The following is a 25,575-nucleotide window of genomic DNA, read 5'->3' on the forward strand; positions in this document are numbered from 1 at the left end:
GCAATTTTATTATCATTTCCATGTGCAATTGGTGTAAATTGGTGTAAATATTTTGTTAAGCTGTTTTTTGAATACTATTTATATTGTTCTTTGCTTCATTTATCTTGTATAAACCTTGATTTGATATCCGTTTGCTGCTGTAATAATGCACATTTCCACGCTGGGGGATTAATGAAGGATTATCTTATTTTACACAGTGACAACTACAACTCTTGGGTGTATTACTGCAGTAGTACTGTCCTCACAGTGCTGCTTTTCATCCTGTGCATGCTGGGAGATCAGCCTGAATGAAACCGAGGCTGCAGTGTTGCACGACAGCAAAGGTAGCTTCTGGTTACAAACTTTTGACCAATCAGGACGCCGCTTTTGTTTCCTGCAGCAGGAGCAACAGAAGTTTAACCTGGACCGCTTCACGAAGAAACTATCTGCTCCAAACTCAAACTGACAATGCTTATTAGCCACTTCCGCTGACATATCTGATACAAAGCCAACTAATTGTCACTGAGGGAAACATTTCCGAGTAATGACAATGTTGGGTATGTATGTGCCAGACAGATTTTCCCTGAAATCGTCAAAGGTCCAGGATGGAATCGGTCTGTACACGGCGAGGCGAGTGAAAAAGGTTTGTTGTTTTCTGACTGAGCAACTTTGTAACCGAGTTTACACGCGCGAGGCGTTTTTATGTGACTTTATAACGAGTTAAAAGCGTTGTGGAGAGTTTTTTCTGTTCGCCGTATTCCTTCTAGTCTCTGTCAAAGTCTCAGTCTCAACCCAGGGCTGCTCTGACGTGAAGTGCCACGTAGCTACAGTGACTCCAGTAGTTTCTCTCGTTCACTACATAACAATGTATTCATGTCTGCACAGGAGGGTCGCGCGGGTGTCTCGTGCAACACACTCTACATAAATGTTACATTCAGCTCGAGTTTTTACGGCGTTTTGCAAAGACATTTCCCCCACTGCTGTTAGATGTGAAGAAAATGAAGTTGCTAAAATGTGTCAAAAATGAATGAGTTCATGTATCAGTAGTGATGCGTTCACGTGCAGCTGGCTTTTGTTGTTAAAATCTGTGGCACTGATTTAAAGCAGGTTGAGGATGAAGCATGCATGTAAAACAAGAGCACATTGTTGACCACGCCCCCTTGGTTTTTGGCTCCTCTGTGAGGTCAAAAGGGAAAAAAAGTCCAGTGCTGAAGGATGTATTATGTCACATTAATCAGCAGGCGTGCCCACTAAGCTATTCAGCATTTACCCACAGTGCAGAAATCATGGTTTGGACAGTTCGCTGGAGTGTTTGAGTGTTTAATGTAATTCACTGTGGACGCCAGTTTCTTGCATCATGTTTGACCGATGATCCCTGTGTTTGTTTTAAAGGGAGAAAAGTTTGGCCCCTTTGCAGGTGAGAAAAAGCTGCCCAGTGAGCTGGATGAAAGCTCGGACACCAGGCTCATGTGGGAGGTGAATGCACAAACATATTTTTTACACCGCTGCACACGGTCAAAGGTCACAGAATTTAGACGTGTAAGGGACTGTTCAGTATTTATGGAAGGGGAGGGGTGGTGCGAAAAGGGGGAGGCATGTCAAATATTTTTTTAAGCACTCGGGAGGGGCATACAACTTTAAATGGCTGTGTTTTGAGTTTATTTTAAGGACAATTCTTTTAAAAAAAACACCCTAATTACACCTTTGAGATAGCTGAAAACAGAAAAATAGAAATTGTCATTGGTTTTTCAAATTTCAAATGATCCTTGAACACACGTGTGAAGAATGCTTTCTCCAAAAAAAAAAAAAAAAAAACAGACCAAATCTGAACTAAAAGAAATTCAACTAAATCATTTTATTTTGAATCTCAAACTTTGGTCAAATCTGCCAATTTTTTTTTTGTTTAAATGCTTAAAATACACATTTAATATAGCTGAAAACAGTAAAAATAGAAATTTTAATTGTTTTTTTCAAATTTCCAGTGATCCTTGCAACAAAGGCTTGCTCAAAAAGAAAAAAACAACAACAAAAAAAACCCCAAAACAAATCTGAATTTAAAATATTTCAGTAAAATCACTTTATTTTGTGTCTTATTTCAACGCTCATATCTGTAATGCCACCTGCCTACTGTTTACAGGGAATTTCTTCTTTGTCGCTCTGAAACAGTAGTTGCCAATAGCTGCGCAGTACATCTTGCTGTGTTGGTGATTTGGAAAAACTTGAACTCTTGTTGTCAGTCTTCCTTGAGATGAATAATAGAATAAACTCGATGAGCCACAGTTGATCTTGAATATGTGTTTAATAAAGCACCAATCTGACATCAGAGAAGACCTTTGTACCACATGTATGCATTTACGCAGCAAGACCAAAAACTTGAAGTAACAAAACAATGATTTAGCCTCATCAAGGGTGTCTCACACGTCATACAGACGCATGTGTAACCCTCAGACCAACCTGTTTAACACTGGAGTCTGAACATCTGCAAGGTCTTCATTTACAGTGTTTTAACCTTCAGACTCTGGAGCCTCCTCACATAATTTCATGCTGACATTGAGGGACTCTGAGGCCTCCGAAAATACCAAACGACGACTGTGGATGAATCATGCAGTTACTATTATTTTTCATGATGACATTCACAATCATACTCACAAAAATGCTTTCAAGTTTTAAAGTAATTAATGTGATTTGTGAGTAGACTCATGTTCTTCTCGATACCTGATGCAGCTTTTTAGGCTCCAATACTGATTTTATTGTCAGAGTGACTCCGCTTGTAGTTGACTTTTTGTTGTTTTCAGCAAAATATCACCAGCATGACACCTGTAAAAGCTGTATTAACCCTTTGAAACCTGAACAAACTGGCTTGATATCTTTCAAAGTCATGGAAAGAAAGCAATGAGCAACTTAACAAGAAATTACTGAAAAATTTGCAAGAAAAAAAAAAGGAACAAAAAGGAAGTAACCTGAAAAAAATGTTAAAATAAAACAGTAAATAAATAATGATACAATATGAATATACATTTCCATAACCAAATTCTAAATGTATAATTAAAATAACCCTAAATATAATGTTCATGGTTTTTTTTTCTGGTTATTTGATAGTTAATAATAATGATTCTCTCTTTTTTTGAAAGGTCATTTTCAGGTCATTTTCTTGTCACCCTTTACTCACTTTTTGCAATTTGCGCCAAGTTGATTTGATTTCTTTCAAAAACAGAAAGAAGACAATGAGCAACTCAACAAGAAATGACCTACAAATAAGCAAGAAATTAGTCAAAAGTTACAAGAAAATTACCTAAAAAAACACCTTAGGAAAAAGGGTAAACAGAATAAAGAGAGGGTAACTACCTGGAAAAGGGTGAAAAACATAACGTAAAATGTTCTTTCTGTAACATAATTTTAAATGTAATAGTTATAAATACAGTTTTCTGCACATTTTCCCCAAGTTTTTTTCTGTTAATTATTTCTCCCACTTTCTCTTTTTACCTTTTACAAATTTCTTAAATTCTGCAGGAAATTTCTCGCCAAAATTGCTTTTAAAAGAAATTTCTTCTCACGTTTCAGAGGATCAAATGCTTGTGAAAGGCGTCTAAACGCAGCGCAAGAAACCTGATGGCGACTGAGGTTTTAAAGGGTTAAATGTGTAATGTGGTAATAAACATAATGCGGTAAATAATCTTGCGGCTCTTGTCTCAATTCAGCAAAAAACACATCCTTTATCGCAGCACAGCTGTGACAGGAAGACACAGCTGCTTGCAAATTCGCTCCCAGTTTTTCAGTGATAAAGACAACATTTAAATGCAGATCAATTAAACATAACGGCAGATTTAACTCTCATTTTATGTTGTTGGGGAAGCCATTGATGGTAACCACGGAAATAAACGCTGTGATGTAGTTATCTGTTGCTGCCACATTGTGAGCCTGCGCACATCAGTAGGTGTTCATATGTAAGGCTGGCACACTTTGATGCACAGAAAACAAACCATAAAACCAAGAGAAGAAGAATCTGTTTTTCACTTCTGACTCATGCAGTTATTGTTTTTTTTCCCAGGTTCGTGGCAGTAAAGGAGATGTGCTGTATATTCTGGATGCTAGTAACCCACGCCATGCCAACTGGCTGCGGTTTGTCCATCAGGCGCCTTCACAAGAGCAGAAGAACTTGGCAGCCATACAGGTACATTTCCTCTCAGTGGACCACGAAGCCCTCAGACCTGCCTGAAGACACAGACTAAAAGACAATGATACTTTTTACAGGCAGTACACATCTGTAACGACCAGCTAATGATTTTTTTTAATATGTCAGAGAATTTTTTTTACACACAGGGGTATAAAATATTGGAAATTTGTTATTTTTTTAAAATATTTAAAGTCTTAGGAGAGGACAGCCTGAAAAACCTTCAAAACAACATCTGAAAAACCACTTTTTTTAGTAGCACAGGTCAAAAATGGAAGCACTTTGTTGTGTTTGTTCTGCAATTAATCCCAGATGACCACCTGAGTTTAAATTTTGCAGAAAACGTAAATATTAGATAGGCTTTGTAGGTCAGTGGTGAGAGAGTGAACTGAAAAGTGAACCCCTGCGTGCTAGATCTGGAAATTTCGCCTCTTGCCCTCCTGTGCAAAAGATAAAACAGATTGTTCTCTCATGGTGGAAGAAAAATATAGGGCAGATGAAAAGGAGATGAACATTTCGGGGTCTTGGGGCCAAGTAGTTCTTGCCATTATTGCACGAATGCCCAAAGTGAGTGGTCGTTTAAAGGTCATCACGTGTGTTAAAGCTCTGCGTTCCATCAACAGTGACATTTATTGTGTGGCTTTCCTCCTCTTAATCATTATTTATGTATATTTAGAATCCCATAGTTAAAACAAAATGACTGTTTGATTTTATTAGCATGACCTTTAAGGACACGGAAGTTAATGACAAACATTTTAAAGGGTTTGAGCTGTTTGACCTGCAGTCTCAATCAGCCCGAACAGACTGTCATCTGCGTGTAATGAATTCAACCTCCAGCCAGCCTAAAAAGTTTCTGTGTGTATGACCATAAATGCTAATTTTAGAAAGAATACTTTTTTCATTAGTAGTGTTTTTTGGTTAGTTAGTTAGATCTTCATTTGAAACTTTTTTATTGTTTTTTCCTTATTAGTTGTTTTTAGTTACTTAGATCTTTATTTCAAGCATTTTTTGTTTTTTTCCTAATTTGTTTTTTAGTTACTTTTAGTTCTTTTTATTGTTTTTTTCCTAATTAGTAGGTTTTATTAGTTAGTTACATAGATCTTTATTTCAAACATTTTTTATTGTTTTTTTCTTATTGATTGTTTTTAGTTACTTAGATCTTTATTTCAAACGTTTTTTGTTTTTTTCCTAATTCATTTTTTAGTTACTTTAGTTCTTTTTATTGTTTTTTTCCTAATTAGTTTTTTTTAGTTACTTAGATCTTTATTTCAAGCATTCTTTTTATTGTTTTTTTTCCTATCAGTTTTTTTAGTTACTTAGATCTTTGTTTCGAATATTTTTTATTGTTTTTTTTCTCATTAGTAGTTTTTTGGTTAGTTAGATCTTTATTTCAAACATGCCAAATAAAATAGGAGAACAAAATAAAATATAAGCAAGAAAACACTAGAATGCCCATTGCACATATTCAGTAAACAAAATGTCCAAAAAGGAGTAACATTAAAATGGGTAATTGTACCACTTTTTCTTTCAATATTATATTTTAGGCGTAGTTCTGCCAGTGCTCCATGGCATTGTTTTTATTGTGTGATTACTGTATTATAACCATTATGGCTGGGTATTGTAATCCAATACATTAAAAGTATCAACAGAAATAACCCAGCACCAAATAGTATCAGAATTTCTGTATTCAAACCATACCAAAACAATAGAAAAAAAGGCTTTTGTATGTTTTTTCCACTCACAGCCAGTCACTGCAAGCATTTTTTTAATATAATGTGACATGCATTTGGCCCACCACCGCAGCAGCTACATCCCAAACAATCTTTGGTGTGGTTAAGTTTAGCGTGGTATATTTGATGGAGTTGGCATTTCAGCGTGCCGAGATGCCACTAAAATGTTTGGAAGTATGGCTGCATGCCTTCAGCATCTGGTGGCATTTATTGCAACTGAAGGCTTCCAAAAACATAAACAGTGTCAAATGAAGTAGAAAAAATGATACTTCGAATGAAGTACTCTCTTGGTATCTGTATCACTTTAAGGGTGATGGTACTGGTATCGTAATTAATTAAACAAAACCAAGCCCTAATAATCATGTTGTTGTCTTTTAGGATGGAGAGAACATCTTCTACCTGGCTGTGGATGACATCGAGACAGACACGGAGCTCCTGATAGGCTACCTGGACAGTGACATGGAGGAAGAGGAGGAGGAAGAAGAGGAGGAGGTCGTCAGAGATGACGACGAAAACAGTAAAGATGCCAAGCATCTTGTTGAAATGGGTACAGTGGAATTATGTTGCCTTTTTTTAATCCAGACTGATATTAAAGGAGCTTTTTATGATATTCAGAGCATTAATATAGCAGCAAACAATGATTCGCTTCAGAGAAATATTATTCAATTACTCTTCTCTGTTCTTCGTTGTGGTCGACAAGAAAGAACGCCCCTGCCCACGATAACAGCGTCAGCACCGTTACCGTTGTTAGCACTGTTTGTTAGCTGCCAGCCGCCGCCTCAGCCACTTCCATGTTAAGAATAATGCTTTGATCGGGCCCGAAAAAAACAAGCTCAAACTGACTAACATGAAACTGAAATTTTCTGTCCAGTAGGGAAGGAAGGGCAGTAGCTTTGGTCTGCCTGATTAAAAACCTGAATTTCTACACTCTATCTCTCACATGCGATTATATTTATACATTTACTACAAGCTGAGGGCTGGTGTTTTTCCTCGCAACACTTCCCCTTCTTCTCTTCTGTTATTTTAATATCTGCATGTTGGCTTTGCGTTTTGTGCAGAGCGACTCTCTCAGTGCACACGGCAGTCTATACCGATGCGGCACACAGATGATGATCGCCGCTCTCCATCACAATTCTCTCCTACTGCTGAGGAGACACAAACAGACACCGCAAATCAAGTCACCTTGCAGCTTTGGGTGCCCATGAGCTCAGTTGGTATTTGGCGCCGCTGCAGCAGCTGTGGGTTTGATTGAGGCCTCGGCCCAAAAAATCTTTAAAAAAGTCACTCTGCAGCCCCTCTCTCTCTTGTTTTCCGTCCCTCTCTATGTCACTCTCCCGGTTCTCCACTATAATGCGCCGTTTTGCCATCATGCTGCCTCTCTCTCTCTACTTCATTTGATTTAGTCCCCTGCATTCCTGCCATTTAAGCACAAGAACTGGCAGTTGAAAGAAAAAACAACAACAACAGTGGTAGACTGGCGAGAACCAGACCCGATCCAAGCCCAGGAGAATGTTGACAAACCACATGCCGGCCCGTCTTGACCCCGATGGTTCGGGCTGGTCCCAATCAGGCTCAGACAGAGAGTCAATGCTCTAGCTGAGAGCTGTGTGCAGACAACTTCTGAATCACAGATCGGCTCTAAATATCATATAGAGCTCCTTTATTAATCATAAACATTTCAAAGAAAACCTAACAGAAATGGTCGTATTTTTGCCTCTCAGATCTCTGCTCACTGCGTGTGTGTGTGTGTGTGTGTGTGTGTGTGTGTGTGTGTGCCACGTCTCCTCAGAACTAGTAATAAAGAAGGAGGACCACCCCTGCTTGCTGTGTGAGAGTAGCTTTCCCAGCGAGGAGATCCTGGCCGCCCACCTCCAGAGTCTGCACCAGAGGCCGAGCACAGAGGAGAAGGAGTTCAAATGCAAAAACTGTGGAAAGAAGTTCCCCATCAAACAGGCTCTGCAGCGCCAGTGAGTTCCCTGCTCCACCACTAAACTGGCTGTAGTAAAGTTTTATTTAACGTTTAATTGTTCTAACAGCAGGTCATCATGAAGTCTGGAAATGTATTTAATCAATTTGGCAGCAATTTAGGATTTATATAATATGAATCTCAGTCTTAAAGCATATTAATTTCCCTGCTTCTTATAGAAAAAATGCATCAATTAATGCAGAAGGAAGATGTTGCTGGTTACAAAAAAATTATAAAAAAAAAAAAAAAGGCAGAGTTAGGGTTAAATGATAAGATTTAGATCATGTCTGTTTGTTCAATTTGAGCCTAGCCTGACTATGTCCAAAAGTTACAAAATCCACCCGCCAGCACCTCTAAAGCTTACCATTTAACATGTTATATCTTGTTTGTTTAATCCTCCCTGGACACTTATCGTTACCATGACACCAAAAGACAGTCCAGCTCATAAACCCCCATAAAACCCGAAGTTGTAGTTTTTCCAGTCTTTAGGCTAAGCTACACGAACCATCTCATGGCTGTGGCTTTATATTTAAAAGTACAGAACTATCTATCTATGTTTATTTTCCCAATCTCAAACTGTTCCTTTATTAACATTTAATTAGTTAATTTTATTGAAGATTTTGAAGATTTCTGTAACAGGTTTAAGACCTAAGATAGATCCTGATTAATTTGTATCCTCCTTGAATCTTTACTCTTATTCAGCTGTCACCCTGAAGAGTTTCATTTCCAATTTGGTGCCTAATTTGTTTATATTTTGAATCTTTCCCCAGTGTTTTGCATTGCTCTGAGTCAGTGGACCCATCAGGTGACTCTAAAGCACGCCAGTGCTCCCTCTGCCACAACACATTCAGCTCAATATCCAGGTAACATACAGTACACTGCTTAACCCTTTAAAACCTGAAGTGACATCACTTATCTTGTGCTGCCTTTGTTGACATTTAAACCTCTGAACCCTGAGCAAACTCCTGTAATTTCTCTCAAAAACATGGAAAAGACGCAATGAGCATCTTGATGAGAAATGTTACACAAATTCAAGAAATTTAGATAATTATTATGTCTAGGGAAAAAATAAAAAAGCAAAACTAAAGTTATAATTATCATGGTTATTTAAAGTAATGCTACAGAATTATTGTTAAGTCTTTTAGTATTCATTTTAAACTAATTTTCAAGTAATTTTCTTGATTTTTTTTTTACTTATTTCTTGAATATTTTGGGGTTATTTCTTCTATCATTCCTCAATTTGCTCAGGTCTCAAAGGGTTAAAGGACATTTATTACCTGCAAACAGTGCAAGTGACACATACCAATCACCTCCCAAAACACACACAGTTAAAAAAGTTCTTTCTTCTTCTTCTGTGTCCTGTGTGTGCAGTTTTGAGCAGCATAAGGAGGCCTGTAAAGGAGACGCCAGGTTCATCTGCAAAGCAGAGAGCTGCGGAAAAAGATTCAAGAGCAAAGACGCTCTGAAGAAGCACAAAGGAAATGTTCACACAGGTTGGCATCTCTCTCTCTCCCAGTAGCTGTGTTTCTGTAAACATATTTTCATAAGCATTTTTAAGAACAGTATCAGAAGAACTAAATGCAAAAGGCAAGATTTGATTAAACTTCCTCAGTTGTGCAAAAAAAAGTTTTTAAGCTCGGTTGAGGTGGTTCTTTTGCCTTTGTTGAAAAAGATTTTAAAGGATAAATGAGATATGGAAACTTTGGCAAAATAAAATTTGATGTAGCGAACGTTTTACTCACATTAGAGCTGCAATCGGTTCCAAAAAAATCAGGCCCAACTCCACACGAACCCCCACAGTTTCTCTCCAAACCCAACCCGAGCCTGACCCACGGTAGCAGTTTTGAGCCCAAGTCCGATGAAAAACACAAATTTGCCCAAGTTAATAGCTAGAAACAACATCCTGGTCCAGCTTGAACCCAGCAGGTCGGGTTGGACCGAATCAGGTTCGGACAGAGAATCAAAGCTCGAACTCACATGACTCATCAGCTGCTTTGACTGTCTGAGACTTTTTGGCGAATAGAATCGTTGCATAAAGTTGTCTTTGTCTTCCCGAAATATTTAATTGAATTACCACCAAGGTGACGTTCCAAGCTTCACGCTTTACCTCACCTCAGTGGTAATTAAATAAAAAATTTATGGGAGCATAGTCTAGTGTGCGTCTGTTTTTCCATCTCTTGCACGATCACTCGTCTTTATCGTCTGGATCACAAATTAAACTAATTCTAAGGACGTCAGTTTTCCTCCCGTCGATGGCCAAGACATCTTGTTTTGTTTCCAGGTTGCAATCTCTACTTCTTCTCCTCTGTTCACTGGCGGATCACTGCCACGTGTGAAGTGTCGCCTATAGTGCCAGTTTAGGACCAAACTACAATTTACAGAATCCAGTTTATTTGCTTCAAATCAGTTGATGTAAATGTATGTAATTCAACATTTCTTTTTTGCAACATTTTGCTTAAAATTTGCTTGACAATTTAAAACCCGGCTATGATTCTCTCTTTCTCTCTCTCTCACATACTCAGATCCACAGCACTTTTCTTTTTTTTAGTCAGAACCTCATGTAATGAAGTTAATTGTCCATTAGCAGCCTCAGCACTCATGGAGCAGCAGTAACAGTACTTGACCTCGATCAGTTAAAATCTCTGCAATGTTGAGACACATCTCTAATTACTTGCGCTCCATAATTGCTGACCTGTGTGTTCTGGGGCGACTCACTCCTTCAGATAATTGGACTTGCGCAGCTATTTATGATGGGATGTAGGGCAGCGGGGATCTGCGCAGCCTTACACGTGAATCAAGTATCAACCCGAGATTAAGACATCCGTCTCAGAGGCTGATGGAGTCGAGATCCGGCCCTTTATGTTTTACCAATGTGGTCAGGATGAGGGGTGTGTGTGTGGGCGAGGGGGGAAGTGGATCAGACTCGTCAGATGTGGGTCATGCGATTCAGATGGGGATAAGGGGAGGGTCCCAAAATGGTGGGATGGTGGGATTTTGGGCCCACAATGAGAAGAAATCTTTCTTTTTTTTCTGTTGCTGTGATGATTGTCTTTAAATTATTGTCATAGTTGCCCACTTTTGTAACCCCCCCCCATGTAGGTTATGTTTGATGATTTAACACCCCGTTTTTCTTTCCTCTAAAGGGAGTGCACGTCGGAAACTCACATGCACCATTTGCAACAGAAAATGCTCCTCCTCTCTGAATCTACAAGAACACAGAAAGGTGAGATTCTGCAAAATCTACTGCACAGCTCAAATTATCCCCAAGCGGATACTTTGCATCCGATCTGAGAGGATTTACTCGGCTTACGCAGTTTTGCATGATCCATTTGAACAGTGATGTCTCTTTTATGCCGTTTCTTGCTGTACAGTGGAATCCATCACACTCCACTTTTTTTCTGTAACCCAGTCTAACCTCTTAATCTCGCCTCGTCTCTGCTCCCTGAGCTTCTGACTTCACTTTGTTCGGTTATTCCCTCTCCACGTGAGGCTGTCTTTATGATCAGGTTGTTACAAATATATCCTCAGTGACAAAGAGCAGAGGGGTGGTTTCTTTTTCACGAGCTCATCCCACAGGTCTTGTGAAATTCAAGAGGCTCCGCTGGCAGACAATAAGGTTTAAAACTTGGCGTCAGGATTTTCCCTCTTATTGATGGATTACAGATTTGAACGAAGGATGTTTAAAAACTATTCATACAAGTAAAGATTTGTGTTGTAACTGTGTATTGCCAAAATCAGGATATGTTCAGTTCACAAAAGCTTTGACGCGTGCTGTTTAGACATCTATGTGTGGATGGTTCTTTGCAGGTTTAATTAGCTCAGTGTTACGTAGATTAGGTGTAGGCAAGTAAAGTTACTTCTTGTTAGGAAAGTCCTGTTTTTTTGTTGTTTTTTGTTTGTTTTAGTGAGTGCAAAAGGGTACAGAAAAGATACAAAAGCAGGGTATTGATTTCAAGCGCATACATGGGGGTGGATTGGGACAGAAATTTTGAGAAGACAGGACAAAACAGGACAAACAATCAAACAAAAAACAACAAATATCCCAAGAAATGATCACGCATGATGGTATTCTTACTGTTATTGATATGCAAACCAGTTATTTGACAAAGCTATTGGGCTTATTAATATTGTCAAGATATGAATTGGAGAAATATGAAATATCATAAAATGCCAAAATACACAGGAGGGTTTTTTAAAAGATGTAATTAGTATTTAATAATTAGCTAAAAAATATGAGATTGGTGTGGAAAAGTCACAGATGGCCATTTTTCCTGCACAGATAAATCATTTGTTATCTAGTTCAGGTCAAGGCAGGGCTTTCTGTGATGCCGACCATTTGTTTATTATGCAAATTGTCTCAGACAAATCATATTATTGGTCGTTACAAACATTCCTCATTAATTGTTCCTTACTGTTAATTTTCATTCTCTCTCGTCATCCTCGACCATCCGGATTCACCAACAGGGATTAATCCACCCTATCTATAAATGATTAAGAAACCCTCAAACTGTTGAACATTTAAAGTCACCTGTAAGTTGTGACATAGTTCTGCAGTGCATCATTTAACCTACTTCATGTGTGTATGAGTCAGTATCTCCAGTTTCAGACCTCTGGGGTATTTTAAAATAGGCGTATGTAATATTCCTGTGTGGCCTCCTTATGTGTCTATGTGCCAGTTCTGCTGTTATGTGGCTCATGATAGCCGAAATTATTTCCAATCATGCACTATTGTCCGAACCATTGTCCGTTACAAAATCTGAGATCTGAAAAGGCTGAGTGTGTTACTATAAATTTAGGTCGGAGTTACATTAGATTCTGATAAATGATGTTTTTCCAGTAACACTTGTTTAGAATAATTGAGCTCTACTCAAACACAAAGTGTTATAATAAATATGTCACATATTGTATTCTTACAGCGCCCATCAAAGACGTCGGGGCATTAAGTATTATTCTTGCGGAGGAGCAATCAAACTTTCCATAATGACACGTTAGCTGCAAAGCAGCTTAAAACTGCCATTATCATCATTTAGCTGAACAAGCTTTTGCAGTAGCAGCTGTGACAAGAGGAGCTGCTTCACATTAGCATATGCTATTGTAGCTGTACGCCGGGGAACTATTCAGTGTGCAATTATTGGAGCTATGCTCTGAAGCAGAAAAAGGATTGGAACTTTTCATCACTTTAATTGCTTTTCTGTCAGCAGACATCAGTCCAATGAAAGCAGGCAAGATTTAGTTTCTGTTGACCATCGCAGGCCGTGATCCTTCAACTTCAACATGCTCTCTGCCCCAAGTTTTTAAAAACTTATCAGGAGGACCAAAACTTAAATGCTCTCCTCTTTTATTTTTTTTGTAGGTACATGAAATACTTGAATGCCACGCCTGTGACAAGAAGTTCATCTCTACAAATCAGCTGAAACGTCACATGATCACTCACTCGGGTAAGAAAATGGTGCTTTAAAGGTCCAATGTGTCGGATTTAGGGGAATATATTGGCAGAAATATAATATAATATAATCAGTATGATTTATTTAGTGTATAATCACCTTAAAAAAACTTTGTTAGTGTTTTTCTTTTTGTTTCATTCAGTGTTTTTATGCCTTGGTGCCGGCTACAGGAGGAAGGCATTATGTTTTCAGTTTGTTTGTACGTACATCTTTCCTGTGTTGTGAACGCGATATCTCAAGAATGCCTTCAATTTAATTTCATTTAATTCATTTCATTAAATTTGGCACAAACGTGCACATGGACTCAAAGATGAAGTAGTTCGATTTTTGTGGTCATAGGTTGAAGTTCAAGGTCACTGTGACCTTGTCTTTCTCATTCTTGTGAATGTGATATTTCAAAATCACCTAAAGGGGATTTCTTGACTTGGACTCAAGAATTATTAAAATTTGGGAGTTCGAAGGTCAAAAGTGACTGTGACCTCGCAAAACACGATTTTGCCAGATCAAAACAAAGAATTCATGCACTAATTATGAAAAAAATTGACACAGATGTCTTATAGGACAAAATGATAAAGTGAGGGCATTTTATATCCAAGATATCAAAGATCAACTTCACTGTGTGATCAGCAGAGCAGTAATTTTAGTTACCACTTTAAATAACTTGATCTGTTTGTTTTGGAGAGGAGACTTAGTGAATAATTCAACTTCAGGTAAAAACCTTCTGAACATCTGGATCTTAAGCTCTTTTAGGAAAAGGTTAGCACATACCAGTAGGTGCTGGGCTAGCGGCCCGTCTCTGACATGCCAAACAGTGTAGGAGAAACAATGATTTATTCAGTGTTTTTACCGTTTTATATCATGTGATCTGTTTGTTTTGGAGAGAAAGAGATCATAAAAACCTCCTGAACAAAAACCACTGAAGGAATTCTAATCAGGAGAAGTTTCAGCTGGTTGCAACCTGCCATCCTCACCGCTAAATGCCACTAAACCCCCCGACATCTTACAGTTTCTTTAAAAATGTTGCACCATAACTTTATGTGTCATCTCTGTTTAATGCATCTGTCTTAATCTTCCAATGATCAGAGAAGCGACCGTACACCTGTGAGATCTGCAGTCGCTCGTTCAAGCGTCTGGACCAGGTGACGGCTCACAAGATCATCCACAGCGAGGACAAACCGTACAAATGCAAGCTGTGTGGGAAGGAGTTTGCCCACCGCAACGTCTACAAGAATCACAAGAAGGTGAGCAGATGTGCTATCACATAATAATCCACATGTGAGTTAATTGTTCCTGTAATTAGGCTCTCACAACAGCGGTAATTGCGTTATTTATACAGTTATATGAAGCTGATTGCTGTTTGCTGAGAAGAGTTATTAATTGAAAGGCACTTCAAAGCTTGGATTATTAGTCAGGCTGTAATCAATCAGGATCTCGTTGGTGGCTGTTATCTGTGGGGTCTCTGGCCTGCTCTCCCCCTGAGGTCCCCCGTGTTTACTTTTGGGATTGAGGTGTCACTCAGATAGATAGGTCGGGCACGGAGAGGAGGGGGCCAGAAAAACAGAAGCACTTTGAACTTAAAGCCCCCCGAGCTGCCTGTCCTCATCAAGTCAACAAACTAAATCTGCCACAGAGACTTTTCCATGATCCTCTCGCATCAATTTAAGAAGCTTCATCAACATCCACGCTGAGGCGGCTCGTCTTTCACATTATAAACATGCTGATGCTGCTCTGCTCTCTCCGCAGACCCACTCTGAGGAAAGACCCTTCCAGTGTGAGGAGTGCAAAGCTCTTTTCCGCACCCCCTTCTCTCTGCAGCGTCACTTACTCATCCACAACAGTAAGTATGAGTGTGAGAGACTCACCCTTCCCACGATAAATACATACAGTATTACCGAGGTATACCGTGAAATCTGACAAATTGATCTTACTTAAAATAATCTTTGAAACCGACTGCCTTGAAAAAAGAATATAACTATAAATCTGAATTTATGTTTATTTTATATCTAAGTGTTAATGTCACTTGAAATGTAGTTATATGTGCTATATGTTAAAAAAAATAATTTAATAATAATAATAAACTATAAGTCTATAGTACTTTTCATACAAAAAATGCAGCCCTACATGCTTTACAACAAAGATAAGATCAGAATAGAATACATAGAATACATAGAATACATCTTCACATGGATAAAAACACTTAATGATAATACTAGTAAAAGTAAGATAAAAAATAAGGATAAAAATAGAATGCACACAATGCATAACATATGATGGAAAATAAAACCCATTCAGATAATATTAATAAAAAATAAAGCTAATAATAGAGTGTATAAAATGCATGAAATTGAGGAAAAGACATTTTAAAGAGGTGCAGAAGTGCGAAAGTGCAAAGCAAAATGCAAAGCAGTTACGTTAGAGTGACAAGTAAAATTTTTTTTTTTTTCAAAGTGTCAGCAACTTTAGTAAAACAACATAATTTTGCCAATGATGAAGTTTGGAGATATGTAAATTTTTGATAACGTGTTTGAGAAAATGCAAATATGACTGTCTAGTATGCAACTTGAAGAATACCGATATATAGCACAGTACACTTGGTTTACTGAAGTTGCTACAATTAGAAAGATTGATTTGATTGAAATTGTCATTTTTGAGTTACAAAAGCTTCTCACAATATCAAGTAAATATATCTGAATTTTAAGTAAACTTAACATTTAAATATTAAGTAAACATACATTTTCCAAGATAATGTTAATTAAGTTCAACTTGTCAGATTTTAACAGTGTATAAGTAGAGCTTAGTGTTGCATGGTGTACCAATACTAGAAAGGTATTGCAATACCCTGCCATTAATAACATCTTATTAGTACCAGTACTTCAAGATTTACAGTGTTTTAATGGGAGCTATATTTCTTACTTGTTCCTATGAGTTGCGTCAATGTGCGACAGCAGCAGTGTGTGTGTGTGTGTGTGTGTGTGTGTGCAGCGCTCTGCAGGGCTCGCTCCATGCCTGGGGCAAGTAAACTCTGTCTGCACGCAAGTGAAAAATAAACGTGGTGTCTAATTTAACATTATCTGAAAATAAACTGCGTACTGTGTTGCTCAAGCGAAGCTTTTACAGCTGAGCTGCAGACACGAGTTTGTTTCACCACCAAGCGTTAAACACGTCTAATGAGAAAAATCTGACACATTGGACACTATAGAAGCAGAAGACTCCGGGGTCGACAGTGTTGTTCGTATACGGTACAACGTTACCAACGATAAAGTATCTCTGGAATACTGAATGTGAGATATTTACTTCTTTTTGCCCAGAAGCTTTTGTTAACAGGTCCAGCGGGGGCTCGGGTACGATTGTGTCCCTTTCAGAAACGTTGTAATCCAGCCCTGAACTGTGGCTTCTTTTTGGAGACTTGTTAAGATAAATCTATAATGGTAAATCTGACGCTGGACGTCTTCAATGATTATTTATCAGATTTTCCATGTTGAAAACAGTTACCGTTGTTAGCTGATGTCTCGGGGTTGAGTCTATGGACCAATCAGAGGCTGCGTTTATGACTGTGTGGGCAATGTTTGCCAAACATCTTAGCATGAGATGATTTTTTTGTGATATTTAGTTGTTAAAAAGGCAAAGAATTTCAAGTTCTATTGCTTTTCCTGATGTTTTAGACTTTTGGTGTCATTTCGGTATTGATATAGAGATATTTATAAAGTTATATTTTCATTAGAAATGTTTGGTATCGTAGCAGCACCAGTAGAGCTTCAACAATGTGCCAATGTCTTGCAGATCCAGCACTACCCATAGGTTTAAAATTGAATATCTAAAAGTTAAGAAAGTTTATTTTTTTCTTTTATGTTAAAATTACTTCAAATTTCAAGATAAAAAATACCAAATCAAATCAAATTGTTATGATTTTTTATACAGAGTGCAGTAACTTAATGAGACTTGTGAAATATGAAGTGGTTTTTGAGGAGAAATGACCTCAGAATAGATAATTTTTATCCCTCCTTTACTCTGATCCATCCATCTTGGATTGCAACCCTTTTCTTATTTGAAAAAAAGTCATAAATTTTAAACCGGCCAATTCTTCCTCACCCCTGTGGACATTTCCATTAATAACAGACATCATAACTCTATCAAACGTCTCACCGAGGAGACATTAGAGAGCGTTCGGGTTGTCTGGTCGTCCCTGGCCGCTGTGGCTCTGCAGAAACTTTCCTCCCAGACCGCTGAGCTGCAGCTGAGTCTTGGCAGGATGCAGCTCTGGTCCTCGAATTGAGCCAGATAACAAAGAGATTGTAAAGCTCAAGGCATTTCCTGCCGCTGTCTCAGGAGGCAGGCCATATAATACCAGGACTCGTATTAAGTATCGAGTTGTAGACAGTATGTGGGGCGGGAGGATCGAGTGTGTGATTCCACAGGAGGTGAGAGAAGAGACATGCCACTGAGTAAATGTGTCTGTCTTTGGGGAGTTGCTGTCAGGGCATCATGGTTGTGATTTTATCACAAAAAAGCAGCATTTTCACGTGAAATCACTTTTTTTAAATTTATTGAGCCTCATTGAAAAACATTGAGATTTGTATTATAAATGCCTCCGTTTCTTTCGGAGAAGTTTGGCTGTACGAGTGTAACAAGTACAATCCACCAAACTTTCTTTTCCTAGACGAACTTCCCGTAAATTGCTTGTTAAAAATTGATGAAAGACACCTTTTCATGAGGATGATTATTAGTATAATCCGTGCCCAAAAATTTCTGTTACGCTCCGTTTGTCAAGTTTCATTCATAAAAATATCACCAGGGATAAAACAAAGACTTTCATACTGCTGAGTTTTAAATCCTGCTGTCGGAAATCAGTGAATGACAACACAACGCAATGTAGCAGTGAGGAGCTGAAACAGATTATGTGTATAAATTTGCCGTCAAACAGTAGCTGATGTCACAGCGTCAGGTGTTAAAGACAATGATCCTCGAAAGCAACTTAGACTTAAAATATCCTCAGGCAGCTGTCGGAGTGAGAGAACTTTCCCAACAGCTACTGAACTTGAAATATAAAAACCAAAAAAACAAAAATTAATTTTGGATTTGTGTTTTTAAGGCTTTTATTTTAATTTGACTCAATTTCTGTAACATAATTAAACTCAAAATATATTCAGATTAAGGCAATATGATTTTTTTTCCCTAATGAAGTTTTATTATTTTTTATAATATCATCATAAATCCTGTGAACATACGATTGTCTCATCCAGGTAATTGACGATGCTTTGCAACTGAGTAGACAATGACTGCTGAGACCCTGTCTATGTGAAGTCTAAAAACTGCATTTTATTAGTGAATACACAGTCTGCTGTGGAGAAATAGAACATTAATAGCAGTTTGATTTTTAGGTCAAATAATAGTTTTTTCCCCTGTTGAGAAACAGACCACCAGCACAGGACTCGTACGGCAGGTCTGGAGTACTTGAGACTGTTTTTCATGAAAACTGGTGAAAAGTTTTCTTAAAGGAACACTTTCCCCACAAAATTATCATTTTTATATCAGTCACTCACACCATGTTGTGTTGAGTTTGTGAAGAAAACTTTGTTTTTCTCTCACGCCTCTAAAGATTCCGGAAATTTAGAAATTTTTGATGAACTGAAGTCACAGGGGTTCAGATTTAAAAACCTTCACCTAGAAACTCTCACACAGTTTATGCTGAATAATCCAACTCTCATTCATCCAGTTGTTTGCTCAGTACTTCCCAGACAAATGCGTTTTCACACACATAAAAAAATCTGTATAAATGTCTTAACGCTGCATGCACGCAACCAGTTCACATGATCTTGAGTCTCTCTCACCCCGCCAGCCGCTTATGGCTGCAGCGTGATTGGCTCTCTCAGTATCTTTAAATTGTTCAAATTTTCACACCCTCTCATTTTGCCGCCTGCATGGTCCGCATGGCAGGTATCCCAGCATGCTTTGTGCAGCATAATCTAAGACACGTTTATCCAGTCCAGTGCTCAGTATTTCCTTAACCCATGCATTTAATAGAACCTTACAATTAAAACACTTCTGTATACAATGAGCACTTGGGCAAGCATGTGCATGTTAGTCTGAGCCTCATGGTTCATGTCCACTTTACACGCCCAGTAACTCTCTCCCATTCATTGTGTATTGGAAACAACAAATGTGCTGCACATGCTGAGGTACCTGTGATGCAGACCAGGTTGGCGGCACGATAAGAGAATTTGACAATTTAATTTTTTTTCAAATATTCACATTAAGACAGCCAATCAAGCAGTAGCCACATGTGATCAGCGGGGCAGAGCAGATGGGAGTTTGTGTGAATTGGTCGTGTATGTGCACCATTAAAAATTTATGCTAAATGCTGTTTTTGTAGATTTTGCAAAAATGCATGTGTTTGGGAAGCACTGGACATACAGCTGGATAAATTAGATTTGGATTATATTGCAGGAGTTGTGTGAGAATTTGTAAATAGTGTTTTGATATAGATTTGCCATAAAAGACAGCTCCCTTTTACTCAAATTCATCAAGAATTTTCTCTGTTTTTGGATTTTTTGTTCACCCATGGCATGTGAGAGAAACAATGTTTTCTTTACAAATTCAATTTAAAACTGTGTAAGTAACTGAAATATAAATGAACATTTTGTGGATGAGGTATAAAATTACTCTTACATGCCACTTAAGAACAAATCTGTAAATGTGTTTGGTTCTTGCCCAATGAAACATCCACTGCACAATTATGTAGATTTACGCGTCTGTTGTGTATTTCTAGTCTTTAAAGACCTTGAGTACAGTCCAGTGTGTATGTGAAAGTATAAATCACTGTCTGTGCATGTCTGGTTTAATACCAGACTGAATCTGTGTTCCAAGTTATAATGAAATCTTTATGTGAGGGTGTCGTTGACATTAATTATCGTCAAGCGAATGTGTTCGATTTGATTAAAAACACAATGGACCTCGGCTTTCACTGGCGTTCCAGTTTATTGAGCTGACCATCATCGGCCTTGGTAACAGGAGAACGAGCACAAGCTTGTAACCACTTGCTCCCGCCAAACACACACACACGCACGCACACACTCTCTCAGCAAACTACTCTGTGGAAATTGAATGATCTCCATATAATGGAAACAACTACTCTTCAACAATAGAGGCTGTTGTATGGAGACAGAGAGCAGAGGCGTGAAGGAAAACATCAGGCTGTGCTGCGTGAACAGCTGAGATTGTGTCTGAGTACTGTCTGTCTGCAGTTTTAGTGCTTGTCAGTGGAATGATTAATACAATAAGGCATGTTTTTTGCGCTGTAAATAATGAGACAGAACAGTTTGACGCTCAGATGAAACATATGGCAGAGCAGTTTGTTTTACAGTTTCCCCTGGGATGTGTTCAGCTACAGATGCACAATAAAGGACGACTTCTGCTAAAAAAAAACACCAGAAATTTCTAAAGACTATTGTTCAGGGTTGTCTGGTGCAATGAAACACCCCTCTTTGTATTTTTCTGCTCACACAATCGCCCCGGTGAAATTGGGTCCCCTCTTGCTGTGCGTGATGGCTGTGCGTTTAGAGGCACAACAATAGATGAACTGGAAATGGCTCTTACAAATGTTCCTCCGTCCTCCCGTCGCAGGTGAGAGGACATTCAAGTGTGACCAGTGCGACGCCACCTTCAAGAGGAAGGACACGCTCAACGTCCACATCCAGGTGGTGCACGACGGCCATAAGAAGTATAAATGCGACCTGTGTGAGAAGGCCTTTGTCACTCCTTCAGTCCTCAAGAGCCACAAGAAGGTGAGTGAAAAGAGCCGGAGCCAGACGACTGCAATCATACGCAGTGATTGACTGTCTGCCGGCGCTGTCACTTTGTCCCCAAATTGAGTTCAAGCTACATTTTTTGTTGCATTTAGTTGAAATGGACAGAAAATACGTTATGAAACCTTGCAAGATTAGGTTGATTGATGCCGTTATCTTGCACGTATCTACAAAGAGTTGCAAAGAATATTCTTCTGCATTTTTATGCGTCTTACGCAGGCGAAAATCAAAGCTGGAGACAGAGTTTCAGGTTGTCCATCACATCATTATGAATGAGAAAATCTAAAGAACACCTTCAAATTTAGAACAAACGTCCACTCGGACTCAACAATGAACTGATCATTTTTTAGTGGTCATAGGTCAAACGTCAAGGTCACTGTGACCCTGTCTTTCTCATTCTTGTGAACATCTCAGGAACACTTTGAGGGTGTGTTTTTTTAATATGGCACTGACTTTCACTTGGACTCAAGAATGAACTGATTAAATTTTGGTGGTCATTAGTCAAAGGCCATGGTCACTTTGACCCTTTTTGTCTCACTTTTGTGAAAGCAGTATCACAAGAACAACATGACAGTTTTGTTGTTTGTTTGTTTTTTTCAAATTTGGCACCAACCTTCAACCTTCATTGATGAACTGACTGGATTTTGGTGGTTTTAGGTCAAAGGTGTGAACTTGCATCCGTCTTATTCTTGTAAACACGATATCTCACAAACGCCTTGAGGGAATTTCTTCAAATTTGCCAAAAACTTTCATTTGAACTCAACAATGAATTGATTTGATTTTGATGGTCTAACTCATGAATTCTTATGCTACATATGACAAAACTTTACACAAATGGTTAAAAGGATAAACTGATGAAATGGTGATATTTTATAATCAAACGGGTGAACTTTACTGTGATATCATAATGTTCTGCATAAAAAAACTTTTCTGGTCATTTGTCAACGTTATAACTCAAGAACAGAACGGGAGACATTTGGTCAAAAACTGAACTGGAGACACTGATTTTGGGTGTCCACCTTGAAAGTGTGCTGATTGTTTAGATCTTCTGTGCTGGCAGGAGAAGATGTTTGTGAAGCGTCCATGTTTTCACAGACATGGATGTAAACTGTTAGAGAAGCTTGACTAGAGCGCGCAGGGCTGCAGTTCCAGTTCCATCATCAATCTTCTGCCATCAAACTAAATATAAAAGGGAAGAAATGAAAGCCGGCCATCTACTTTACAAAATGTTTCCATTCTTTCACATCCAGTCTCCGTCCACGACTCATGAAAGTGATGCAGCTAAGCATTCTGTAATATCTTGGACTGTCAAACCCGGCAGGGACATCCATCTTGACCGTTGCTGCCCATGAAGGCTCGGGAATCGATTCCTATGTTGATTAGAAATGGCAGTTAGTCCATTAGCTCCGCAGGGTTTCAAAGCCCAAAACAGATCTCGCTGCAGATTATGAGCCCTAAATCTGACAACGTCCGGTGTGGTTATGGATCGAGATTGAAACCAAACAGCTTCTTGGCACAAGGCAAAAGAAAATGTCTCGGAGGTTGTCTCAGAACAGTAGGGCTGAGGACAGGCATGTTGAACTGTCTCGCTGCTTACGGGGTCTGGAGGCTGCTAAGAGAGATCTGGCCTTGATCAAAGCCAGGTTGCCGAGGAGACGACAACTTGCTGGCCGTGTTTACATGCAGCAGAGTTAACCCTGCTTTTTGGCCATGCTGTTGTTGAGGCCTGATTTGATGTACACCTTGATACTCAGCAACTGTTTGTCTGACGGACTTTGGCCCCCAAATAATCACAAATAGATCTGACAGCCATCTTTTGTTAGCCTCAAATCTAACTTTGTGCACCATGTCTGATTTTGCACATATGATGAAAATCAAAAGTTCAAGATAAGTTACTTTTGTTAACATCATGAAAGCCAAAACATCAGATCCAGGTTTCTTCCGATCACAGTATGAGCTTAGAGTTATGATCATAGAAATAGAATGAGAGTAGAACAGACATTCCCATTTAAAGCTGTGTAGCTGGATGGTCAGAGCTGTGGCCATTTTTATGTGTACGGTTGCCATAGCAATTGTAGCTTCAATATAAACCTCCTTATGAACAAACCGACTTGTGGCAAGTTGCAGCCTCACTGTGGGGAGGTTTTCCAGGAATATCTACATGAGCGGTAGAGTAGTGCATTTATAAATGAACAAATCCTTACTTTTAAAATATCACTGTAACTGCTACTGTCTTGTTTTTTGTTGTTGTTTATTGCCATTAATTGCACGATTGTTGAAACATGATATACTGCCTCACAAATGCAAGTTAAGAAACACTCAGTGGAGCGTGACTGCAGGGATTAAATAAAATGCAAATCAGCATGCTTGAATTAAAAATGTATTCAAACCAAACCATAGTTGGCAATTATTGGAACAGTGAATTAACAAAGTAGATGACTAACATGATTAACCAAGACAGTTTTGGTGCGATAATTTAGTTTCTGTCAGGTTTGAAGTGTGTTTAAAAACACATAACAAGGCAGTTAATCTAACGTTTGTTTCAGTTTGGTGACAGATTGCAAATTGTAAGCACTTTCTTTATCAGTTATTGGTCAAATTAGCGATTGATTAATTGTTATTTCGAGAGAAAAAAAAACAAATGTGGTTTTCCCCAATCAAAGCTCACAGCAAGACTTTGTATATACTCTGACAGCACTGCATACCTTGTCAATGAATCGATTCATATATTCTATTAAATTCTTAACAACCGATTAATCGACCGTCGATTTATTATTATCCCAGGTAAACGATTGTATTTTTCTGTCTAATAATACAAATATGTGTAAAAATCGGCCAAAACTGAGTGTCACACCTACTCAAACTAGTAGGTGTGACACTTTTCAGCCCCACAGATGTGTGTTGTCACCAAAACTGCTAACAGCTGTTGGAAGTTTCTGTCATACCAGTCAAATGACCAAGGCAAACCTTTCTATTCAGTCTGTTTCTATGGTCATGATGCTTTTGAGTAGCACTGTAACTAACTAATTCTTGTAATTTCTATACTTTTTTTGATTACTAAATTAATCGTATAGTCTTTGAAATAGCAAAATGATTTTAAAAATAGTAACACATGGCCAAGGTGACAGTTCAGTTCAGTACAGTTCAAAACACAGATATGAAAGTAGCAAATTGTCAGAGTTAAAAATCTTTAACCAGCGATTTTTATAAAATGACAAACAACATAGGTTGCTGTACTCAAGACTGAACAGGATGGATGTATAACTTTGTGCCTTTCCTTGCTTTAACTTTAGTCACATGTGCAGCAGCAGCAGCTCGTGTAAATGAACAGTAGTGCAGTCCATTTCTGGCAGAACAGGCCGGAGTTATTCGTGGAGCGCTCTTGTGTTACACTCGATGCTTTCTCCTCAGTGAGCCTGGATTTGTGTTATATGAGAGGGCGTGTGTGTCAGCATGTATGTGCATGTATTGTATGTTTTGTACAAGATTGTCTCACCTCTCGTCGCTGCTACTCTGGAAGAATTCAGCCATGAATGAAAATTACAGGGTTGGGTTTTTTGAGTAGTTACAGACACACTGATCAATTATATTTAAATACTTTGAATAATTACCTACAACTCCCAATAAATTCCACACTTGTGATTCGGAACGTGACGTTCCTGCGTGAAATTGCCGGTGTAGCCCCTGGCTGTCTGCCCGCGAAGGTAGAATAGTAGAGATGTTTTCTCTGTTGTACAAACAACTAACTAAATAATGCAACGCAGCTCCATCTGGGACGCATGTGTTGTATGTATGTGGATTTGTTTGTGCGTCTCTGTGTGTGTGTGTGTGTGTGTGTGTGTGTGTGTGTGTGTGTGTGTGTGTGAATGCATGTGTTTGCTAGTGTGTATGTGTGTCTGTGTGTGTGGATGGAGCCTTTGTAACGAAACACCCGAGGTGTCAGAGGGACACAGTGGGGTGATGGAGGAAAGGATGGGGGCCCAGAGAGGCGGTGTTCCTGTATTGTTGTACTGCTGTTGAAACTGTCGCTCTGAATTTGAGCCTTTCATACTCAAGATTATTCTCGGGAATTTATAACAGAGCCAGCAGGAGGAATTCAGAGCGCACTTTTCAACAAGGAGAAGAGTGAGGGGTGGAAGGGGGTGGAGGCGAAGGTAGAGGAGGTAGTACACGCTTTCCACATGCTCCTCTTCCCTGTTTGCATGTGCAGCCCGTATGAGCCCACAGAGCACAACACTGCTGGGAGGTGAAGAGAGAGGAAGAAGAGGGAGGAGGAGGATGAGGAGATGAATGCATACGTGCACCCTGGCCTTTAGTCCCCCGGGCTTTGGACCCCGGCAAATCTGCATCGTCTGTGTTCTTTGATCCTGCCTTCAGGGCAGCTCAGTGGATCCACTGTCATGTGAACATGTGCATCTCCATTCACTGAGTCCACCGCTGGTTAGTGGTGCATTATAGCAGAAAACTACATTTTGTTAATTCT

The 25,575-nt window shown here is 38.9% G+C and overlaps 1 protein-coding gene across 1 annotated transcript in view; it reads left to right on the plus strand.

The window, feature by feature from the left end:
- Positions 1-519: 519 nt before the first annotated feature.
- Positions 520-25,575, plus strand: part of prdm5 (PR domain containing 5) — a 45,690-nt gene continuing 20,634 nt past the window's right edge. The window contains exons 1-12 of the mRNA XM_042483814.1: positions 520-622; positions 1,372-1,455; positions 4,028-4,150; positions 6,259-6,427; positions 7,670-7,847; positions 8,617-8,709; positions 9,218-9,339; positions 10,990-11,069; positions 13,200-13,284; positions 14,374-14,531; positions 15,034-15,127; positions 20,911-21,071. Coding sequence (XP_042339748.1) covers positions 524-622; positions 1,372-1,455; positions 4,028-4,150; positions 6,259-6,427; positions 7,670-7,847; positions 8,617-8,709; positions 9,218-9,339; positions 10,990-11,069; positions 13,200-13,284; positions 14,374-14,531; positions 15,034-15,127; positions 20,911-21,071 — 1,446 coding nt within the window. The 5' untranslated portion in view covers positions 520-523. The remainder of the gene's footprint in view (positions 623-1,371; positions 1,456-4,027; positions 4,151-6,258; positions 6,428-7,669; positions 7,848-8,616; positions 8,710-9,217; positions 9,340-10,989; positions 11,070-13,199; positions 13,285-14,373; positions 14,532-15,033; positions 15,128-20,910; positions 21,072-25,575) is intronic.

This window comes from Plectropomus leopardus, chromosome 3 (genome assembly GCF_008729295.1).
Source record: "Plectropomus leopardus isolate mb chromosome 3, YSFRI_Pleo_2.0, whole genome shotgun sequence".
Classification (NCBI taxonomy): Eukaryota; Metazoa; Chordata; class Actinopteri; order Perciformes; family Serranidae; genus Plectropomus; species Plectropomus leopardus.